General features: G+C 38.2%; 2 protein-coding genes across 4 annotated transcripts in view; one reads left to right on the top strand and one right to left on the bottom strand.

Moving 5' to 3' along the window:
* The window catches only part of LOC106878412 (protein saal1), a 36,340-nt gene extending 35,402 nt beyond the window's left edge, over positions 1–938 (bottom strand). Inside the window, exon 1 of one of the 3 annotated variants that reach the window (XM_052976619.2) lies at positions 339–938. In XM_052976619.2, coding sequence (XP_052832579.2) covers positions 339–366 — 28 coding nt within the window. In that variant the 5' untranslated portion in view covers positions 367–938. The remainder of the gene's footprint in view (positions 1–338) is intronic. The other 2 variants (XM_089341366.1, XM_089341365.1) reach the window with 2 other exon arrangements.
* A 1,633-nt stretch (positions 939–2,571) lies between these two features.
* Positions 2,572–10,000, top strand: part of LOC106878411 (patatin-like phospholipase domain-containing protein 2) — a 29,062-nt gene continuing 21,633 nt past the window's right edge. Inside the window, exon 1 of the mRNA XM_052976618.2 lies at positions 2,572–3,020. The gene's annotated coding sequence lies outside the window, so the exon portion shown is untranslated. The remainder of the gene's footprint in view (positions 3,021–10,000) is intronic.

Raw genomic sequence — 10,000 nt, 5'->3', positions numbered from 1 at the left:
TATATATATATATAGATATATCATATATCTTATATAGGAAGAGCGAAGATATTTGTCACTTATATCGATTCTAGTATTTAAGAGGTACTTTATGGTATCAATCATCCAGACGGCTGGGTTGACCTCGAGCGCGGATTTGAAATCAAAACGCTAAGGGAGATAATTACATAAAATCTATTTCGCTTGGTGTTGCCGTTTCTACCAATAAATCAATATATAGCAATAAAAACAGAAATATAACAAAATAGAAAGGTCAGAGCTTAAAATATATAGTCCGTTTGTAGTCAGAATGTTGTTTAGAATGATAGAAGAAATATTCAATAACGAAAAAAACTTACAATCGATCAGATTTACGTTTTCGTCCATCGCACACGCGGTAGGGTTAACACCGTTGCGGTGAACACTATAAAAATCTTCCGCTTTTAATTATATTCCCTAACTCACAGCGTCAGTAAGTTCTGCTAAGTCGACTGAATGAAAGACAAAATAGCTTGCGATATGTAGTTATGAACATTTACTTCCTGCGTACCAATCCCAATAGAGGTATTCACCATTATTCGAACTAAATAAAATAAACTACGATCATTATATATATTTAACATTTACTGCGCATGGAATGTCCTTTATCAAGACTTAAACTCAGCTATTATGTCAAATAAGCACCTCAACTGCTTTTCGTTTCCTTTTTCTCCAAAAACTTCTTCGGATTTCTGTTTCCAACAATAAACATATCGAGTTTGTAGAAAATAAAATCCATGCTGCGAAACAGGAAAATTACGATTCTGCATTTCCCCACTTCACCCCACAAAATACTTGATTAAAAAACAAAATTGGATCTTTCTGATTTGACGGGCACCACTTGTTTTCTTAACGAAACACTTTCAAACTTGGGACACTGGTAGAATGTGTCATATAAAACATCTTTTTCTCTTAGAAAGAAAGAAAGAAAGAAAAATGAAAGGAAAGAAAGAAAGAAAGAAAGAAAGAAAGAAAGAGAAAGAAAGAGAAATAGAAAGAAAAAAATGAAATAAGGAAAGAAAGAAAGAAAGAAAGAAAGAAAGAAAGAGAAAAAAATGAAAGAAGGAAAGAAAGAAAGAAAGAAAGAATCGTTATTAGCATAATCTACATCCGCGGAAACCTATTTCCACAAAATTTCACTGAAAGATGTGCGAGCAGGCTGTTCCGTTGATCGGATCAACTCTGGAACCCTCGTCGTCGCAACCGACGGAGTGCCACGATACAAATATAGTTTTATCATTCGCTCCATTGTCAATGATCAATTTATGGATCTGGTAGTAGTGGTGGTGGTGGTGGTGGTGGTGGCGGCGGCGGTGGTGGCGCTGACAACAGTTTATCATAGTTCATTTGTTTATGTTCAGAATTTATCAGAAATAAAGTGACTGTATTGACGCTCGCCACTACAAACACACACACACACACACACACACACACGATGCACGTACACGCAACCTAAACACATTTACATGCATCTGTCTCTCTACAGACGGTTTAATAAATCTGCGAACGGTTGCGGGGCTGGAGAGAAGAGATAAAACATACAAAGTAAATATATCCGAATGTCCTTACCACTCTATCTCTCTACTTGTTTACAAACTTTTATACATACATGCGTAATATAAACGTGTGTGTGTGACTCATCTGGAAGGGAGGCGTGTGGAGCTAGATAAACAGAGGGAGATAAAGAGAATGAGAAAGAAACACACACGTATTTATAACAGTTTTATTACACTCTTCACATGTATTGAATCCTTTATTCAGGCAATGCGCGCTGATTTATGCATTAATAATATTTTATACATACGCAGGTGTGGCTGTGTGGTAAGACGTTTGCTTCCCAATCACATGGTTCTGGGTTCAGTCCCACTGCGTGGCACCTTGGGCAACTGTCTGCTACTATAACCTCGGGCCGATCAAAGCCTTGTGAGTGGATTTGGTAAACGGAAACTGAAAGAGGGCCTGTCACCAATCACATGGTTCTGGGTTCAGTCCCACTGCGTGACACCTTGGGCAAGTGTCTTCTACTATAGCCTCAGGCCGACCAAAGCCTTGTGAGTGGATTTGGTAGACGGAAACTGAAAGAAGCCCGTCGTATATATGTATATGTATATGTGTGTGTGTGTTTGTGTGTCTGTGTTTGTCCCCACAACATCGCTTGACAAACGATGCTGGTGTGTTTACGTCTCCGTAACTTAGCGGTTCGGCAAAAAGAGATCAATAGAATAAGTACTAGGCTTACAAAGAATACGTCCTGGGGTCGATTTGCTCGACTAAAGGCGGTGCTCCAGCATGGCCGCAGTCAAATGACTGAAACAAGTAAAAGAGTATATACGTGTGTGTGTGTGAGTGTGCGCGTGCATACACACACTACAGTGTACGTAGGTAAGACACAAAGAAATAGGGGGGAAAAGGTAGATATCTATTAGCGATATATTTCCTTCCAACAATAAAAGACACAGCAGTTGTTTTTTTTACGTAAGAATGTGCAGTGGTTAACGGCATCTGATTGGTCAGTTTAAATACCACCCTCTTCATCCAACCCCTCTCTCATTCACAAACACATTCCCACCCACATGTAAACACACGCTTTTACATCTATATACTGAATCATTTAAACGTATATCACTGTGTGTGTCTGTATATATACTTATATATATCTGTGCGTATCAGTGCTTCTGTGGGTGTATGTGTGTGTATTTCGACATTCTCCTCCCGCTGCTTATCGAACTTTATTCTGTCATTCTATCACAATTCTCCAACGGAGCAACTTAGTCTCATTCTTCGAGAACACTTCGGAAACTCCATATCGGATTCCTGACCATATATTCATATATTTCTACTCCACCCCCACTTATTCTAAGCTTCTTCTCAAATCAGATTTTATCCCATATTCACTGGAATCTTACGGACAATTCCATCGGAACATTTACATTCTTCTTCTGCTTATATTCACAATTAGGAGAGAAAGACAAAGTTTTTGGTTGCTAATAAATGCAAGGGAGGTAAGTCAGTGTGACTTCTCATTATTTAGTCATCTTAAAAGTGCAAGTTACTTATAATTATTAATATTACTTATAATTATTTTTGGTATAAGCACAAGACCACTGATGAGAGGGAGGGAGGGAGGGAATGTCGACTATTTTAACGGCACCAATATTGGATCGGAACTCAATTTTACCGATTCTTACAAAGGAGGAAAGTAGAGTTAATCTTGTTGGGATTTGAATTCAAAGCATAAAGAACCGTAAGTAAATATCACAAGGTATTTTGTTCGGCACTCTTTCAATCCGTAGCCCTTATGGTTCTCCAGTCGTGACCACCTTGTCTGTTCCATTTTTCAGAAAGACAACATTATATAACGTCCTTCCATTTTCCTTTAGACGGTAGTTCTTCAGTTTATTTTCGGTCGTTAAGGTCGTGGTCACGCTGGAGCATCAGTAGGATGTGATTTAAAGAAGGTTTAGCTGGTATTTCTAGCAGGTCAAATGGCAAAGTGGGAACCCGGATTGTTTAGTTTCATTTTTAATCCCGCACATGTATCTACCTGAAACAAAAGACCACCTTTTTTTTACATATTCATTTTACGTTATACCATTTCGTTGTTACTTTCTAAATAAATGCCTCCCCCACCACCACCACTTATTTCACAAATAAATATCCCTCCGTCTTTTAACTGCTATTGCGTCTTACGACCAGTTAACTATGACAACAGTTCTGTACACATCGGAATGAACGACACTATCAATTTTTATGTTAGACAAACTTTCCATAAGGCATGTGAGAAATATGTGTGTATGTGACATTCAGTTATCGATTATTTTATTTCTGTTAACTGACATATACCGTATTTTAACGTATATAAGGAAGCCCCTAATTTTGGGAGCTTAAAATTTGGAAAATAAGATTTTGTAATGGATTATAATACTATCCATATATGAGAAAATCCCATATTTTTTAAACCGAATTTTTGACAAAAAGTGTTCCTTGTACACGTTACAATACGGTAATCATTTTCCTGGTTCACGGTTTATGCTATTATGAGAACAAGCAAAAACTCTATATAGACTCCATCTAATTTCCAGGTAACATCTGTTACCTGGGAGGCCTAATTATCTGTAGGTTTGTGTATTCTGAGAGCATAACAGCCAGTGCAAAAACTTGGAGAAAGTTTAGGGAGCTATTAATGCTGCTGGCAAGAAAGGGATTCACCCTTGAAGTCAAGAGCTGATTATATGATACTTGGGTGCAAAGTGTAATGTGACATAAGTGTGAGAGGTGGGGATTCAACACTGGGGTTTCACACTATAAAGGTTAGAAAGAATTAAAATGGACATACTCCATTGGATGTATAACAACAGAGTATTAATGAGGTGAGAGAAAAACCTAAGAGAAATCAGGCATGGTGTGTAAAAGAGAAGGCTGGTGGTATTGGTATGTGATTCAGGTGTAAAAAGGTGACAGGTGTATAAAGGTGACACGTGTATAAAGATGTGCCATGCGCTTAAACTAAATAAAACCAGAGGAAGCGGGAGACCAAGGAAGACTTGGGATGAGGTGATGAAGGAAAATATGACGCTGTTAGATCTCACAAAGAAAATGACAAATGACAAATGCTGACTAGAGGTGTGGGCAGAACAGATTTTTGAATTATGTATTTTTGTATATATATATATCACATGAGATGCACCATTTTGAGCGTGGCCGTTGCCAGTACCGCCTGACTGGCTCCCGTAGGATTTTCAAGTGAGATCGTTGCCAGTGCCCCTGGACTGGCTTGTGCGGGTGGCACATAAAAGACACCATTTCGAGCGTGGCCGTTTTCGTGCGGGTGACACGTAAAAGCACCCACTACACTCTCTGAGTAGTTGGCGTTAGGAAGGGCATCCAGCTGTAGAAACTCTGCCAAATTAGATTGAAGCCTGGTGTTGCCATCCGGTTTCACCAGTCCTCAGTCAAATCGTCCAACCCATGCTAGCATGGAAAGCGGACGTTAAACGATGATGATGATGATGATGATGATGATATAGGTATACATCACTAAGCATATATATATATATATATATATATATAAAATGTCTTGCCCGCTTACGTTTTGGTATTCCACTATATTTCATGTTGAGAACAATTTAGGCCTTAATAGACACAAGATGTGATCTATTTCTAGCACATTGAATGTCCACGTTAGTGGTCAACGTTATATATATATATATATATATATATATATATATATATATATATATATGTACTTGTATGCATGTATATATCATACATAATTAACATCGCTCACCTCTTTGATAGTCTCTCACCGCTCTAACAGCTATATCTGGCCCCCTCTATTTCTTTTCACTCACATCAAGCCTCTCTGTTGCTCACCTACCCATTCCTCATACTACTCTCACCTGTGTTCCTTACACTCATATCTTTTATCCCTCTTACTTTTGCTTCCTGCAACCATTCCTCTATTAGTCATCTCCCACCCATTCCTTTTATCAGTCACACTATATTATACTGTCCATATGCCAGTAGGTCTTTCTCTTCTGCTTGTCATACACTTAACTCTTGCTCTTCCCATTGTTAGTTGTCTTCTGTTTGCCATACATTGAATTCTTTCACCCTAACCCAATGCTCATTTCTCAGTAATTTCTTCCCAATGTCGATTCTCACTGTTCTATACTTTAGAACTGTGACTGAGGACGGCAGTCGACCTCTTCTGTTCATCATACACTGCTTCCAGTTAGGATGCCTCTGCACCTATTATGTTAATAAGTAAAATCCTTAATTGGCAACTGGAAGGGGAGGCTGTTCTCTCAACCAATATACTGCTGTGGGTGTTGTTGGATAACAGACTCTGGTGATGATGTAATTCCATGCTTTCTGATCCATGGCCCTGGCCTTAGCATGTTCCTGGTCAAGGAGCTGCAACTTCAGATCATCCTCAATTTGTTTGACCCATGTCTTCTTCGGTGTGCTGTGCTGGGTTCTCCAGTGCATGGGTCACTGCTACCAAAAAAGTTGGTGTGGTAACCTTCTGGTTCTCATCCTGCAGACACAACCAAACCACTGTAGCCTGTGCTGCCAGATTTGGTCTTCAGTGGTGAGCTACTGCTTGCATTGTTCTCCCCATCACTCTTTTAAGAAGCTCTCTACTACAAGAACCACCTACTTTCCATTTGCTGCTACGACCCTAATCCCTCAAACTGGTCCACATCATCACTTTTATGTGCAGGTGACTACATTGGGTGACTATATGTGTAGGTGACTACATTGTGTCCAGTACACTCTCCTTCCACTTTTCCTTTGTGTATTGGATGTCATTACTCCTTATCAATCTATCTGCCAACATATTCTTATTCCTTTTGTCTCTGACACATCCTGGGTCTCTGCCACTGCTAAAAGGAATGGGTGAGAGATGACTAATAGAGGAATGGTTGCAGGGAGCAAAAATAAGGGGGATAAAGATATGAATTTAAGGAACATAGGTGACAGTAGTATGAGCAATGGGTAGGTGAGCAACAGAGATGCTCAAGGAGTTGCAGAAGACACATAGACTCCTTGCATTCTAACTCATAATCATGATGGCTACAATCATGATATATGTATAGATTTAGTCTCATAACAGCCAGTTCAATTTAGCAACCAGTTTCATGTTAAAGAACCATCAAAGTGTGGAAAGTTAAATCAATTGTCATTGGACTTGGCTGAATGGAAAATTGTTGTTTGGGCTGTTTATTACTAGAACTACCACATATGGCTTATGGATATAAGAGAAGCTGTAAAAAAAAGAAGAAAAAAAAAGAAAATTCATGGCTGAGACTCAGAATAAAATCAAAAGCAAAGCTTGTTCTTAAGCCCATCAGAGTTACGTCCCTTCGAATGGTCTCTTAGCCAACATTTAGAATGCCTGCCAGCAATCAAGTGGCCATTGTCCACTCCAGTTTTTTGCATATGATTGTGTGATGAAGAGGAGGTAAGAGAGAGGAAAAGCAATATAAATTGAGGAAAGAGAGGTGGGAAGGGGTTTTTCAAAAGGCATGTGTGGTCACATGTATGTGTAAGTGCTGGGTGTGGTGAAATAAAATCCTTATTTATGTTGAGAAAAGTACTAATACTGTTAGTGTAGAACTGATTTGTTCACTAAGATATATTTCCGTTTGTGAGGATAAGCGAAAAATTTTCTCACTTGTAAAATTTTTTTCATCCAAGGGTTTACCTGGGTGGAGGGAATTCTTCAATGTGATTCTTTTCTCAGCTAAATAAAGTTTGCACCTCCTCCTGCCATTGAGTTAAGATCTGCACTCTTCCAGTTATTAAAAGGAGATGCTATATTGTGCAGCACTTTCTGTTTATAGCTATATATGTGTCTCCACTAATGTCATGATATTACATCTCTTCTGGATTTTAAAGTGGGACACATGATTGCTGAGTCTAGCCTTGAAGAGGCCTTCCATTGCACCCACATATCTCTGTACATATGTTTCCCCACTGGGGTCTTCAATACTACCACCACCTCATATATAACAGCTTCTGTATAGCACTGACTGTTTAGTGGGCATGTGGCATTACCTCTCTATGAGCAGCTGCCCTCTGTGAATGGTACGAGCCCTCTTTACTAAAATTTGTTTTATGTTCCATGTGCAGCTAAAGGAGATCTTCAAAGAATGCCAGTTGAAAATTTTCCTGTGGAAAATGCTTATATATTGTAGATTCTAAGTACATAAGTTTAGACATTAAGAGAAAATAGGAGTACAAACCATATGGCATTACAACATCATGTGGTTTTCACTCTCTAAGTGGGGCTAAGGGCAACTATATATCTAATATGCTATCTTTGAAACCAGTAGCAGCCAAGGCCTTGATATAGTATAGAACCAGCCCGTCTAAGATCTCCTAATTTGAAGATAGGTTGGAAATCCTTCTGCTAATGTGTGTGTGTGTGTACAAGTGTATGGATATATACATATATATATAAATATATGTATACACACACACATTATAAATAAATATAAATATATGCATATAACAGGTGTAGCTGTGCGGTTAGAAGTTTGCTTCCTAACCACATGGTTACTTGTTCAGTCCCACTGCATGGCACCTTGGGCAAGTGTTTTCTACAATAGCCTCGGGCTGACCAAAACCTTGTGAATGGATTTGGTAGATGGAAACTGAAAGAAACATGATAGTTTGTTGTCAACTTAATGTGACAGTCCCATAAAAGGGAAGGATGCTACTGTTATTTAGCCCTAGGGATAAATGTATGTGTGAGCAAGCTTGTGCAATAGTCACAATTTATGTCCTACCGTAAATGTGTGTGTGTGTGTGTTTATACAAGGTTTTTTTCCAGTATAACTGGAACACAACCATGAAATCTCAGTACAGAATGATGAACAATGACCTTGGCCCCTGCCACAAGAATACACAGGATTCTTTAGTAATCTAAACAATATTGTTAGCCTGGTGTACTAACAGAGAGCTTATAAAGTAAAGAATTAAGTGTTTTGAATAGTACAACAATGCACTATAACAACAACAGTGGACTATAATAACTGTTGTAATTAAATCATTGTCCATAGTCTGATGATATTTCGGAATGTAGAATTCCTTCTTCAAACATCCCTAGGAATTGATGGAGTCACTGCTATAATCAGTTTTCCAACGGCTTATATTCTGAAATATCATATCAGACTACGGATGGTGATTAAATTACATCAGTTATTATAGTGCATTGTTGTCCAACCCATGCTAGCATGGAAAGCAGACGTTAAATGATGATGATGATGATGATATGTATGTATGTGTGTGTGTGTGTATTTATGTACGTGTATATGTATGTATGTATGTATGTGTGTGTACTTATGTATGTGTATATGTATGTATGTGTATGTATTTTTGTTTGTCTGAATATACGATGTCAAACATCAGATTGAGTTTTCAACATTTGGCATTTTGCAGCAAAGACAAAAGATTCTCCAGTGTTTTGTGTGTGACCTCTTGTATGCTGATGATTGTGATCTTGTGTCATATACTACACAGGGAATGCAAAGCCTGTTGGATAGCCTTTGGCTTCACCGTCTTCCTTGACAAAACTGTAGTAATGTACCAACCAATGCCTGGATTGTCATACATAGAGCCAGCTGTCTATGGTGATGGCCACAGACTATAGGTAGTCACTCAAGTTTATCTAGACACAGACAAAATCGTCAGAATGATCCAGAACAACCAAGAAGTCAGAAGGCTTTGTAGATCTGTTGAATCTGCAACAAGTTTTGTGAGTCACTGGCAGGATTCAGGAGGCAATGCCATTCTCAGAACATGTAATGCTATGACTCATACAATTTAGTCAGCCATGATCATACTCGTTTGAACATGTGCAGTTGTGTGTGCGATAGCAAGGGATGCAGAATTGGTTATTTTTGTGATAAAACCTTCTCTTGTTTAGTTGCTGCAGTTTTGCTCCTGTGTGACAAATATCCAGCATCAGTTCCAGTTTAAACTGGTTATATCCAACTCACATATTCTGCACATTTCATGTTTAAACTGGCCAGATCCAACCTCACACACCTATTTTACAATGTCACCCCAAAAATAAGCAATCACATCATTGAAATGTCAAAAGCTGTCAGATAATGCATGATTAATTTAAAAACAGTGTGAATAGATAAGCATTACATTTGAGAGAGTAATTTGAATGCTAAAGGGTTAGGTTCTGCTGCAATAATGCAGAATTACCAGAACCATCTTACATGATCTTTACTTAGCTTTTATAATACAAGGTTGTCATAGCTCTTTTACATTATCTAAACCTAGCATTTAATAACACAGTGTAACAAAATTTTTACTCTTTTGTCTTTGGTCTGTAAGTGTCTTTTTTTTTTCGTATTTGCTTCTATTTAAAAATCAAAGGAAATGACTACTATTCCCTTCAAACTTTGCTTTTGTGACCCAGACATCAATGCTTCGAAACTTACTTATTTTCCATTACATT

Source organism: Octopus bimaculoides, chromosome 24 (assembly GCF_046866305.1).
Source record: "Octopus bimaculoides isolate indiv1 chromosome 24, ASM4686630v1, whole genome shotgun sequence".
Classification (NCBI taxonomy): domain Eukaryota; kingdom Metazoa; phylum Mollusca; class Cephalopoda; order Octopoda; family Octopodidae; genus Octopus; species Octopus bimaculoides.
The sequence above is the reverse complement of the archived record's forward strand: the minus strand, read 5'-3'. Positions and strand labels throughout refer to the sequence as shown.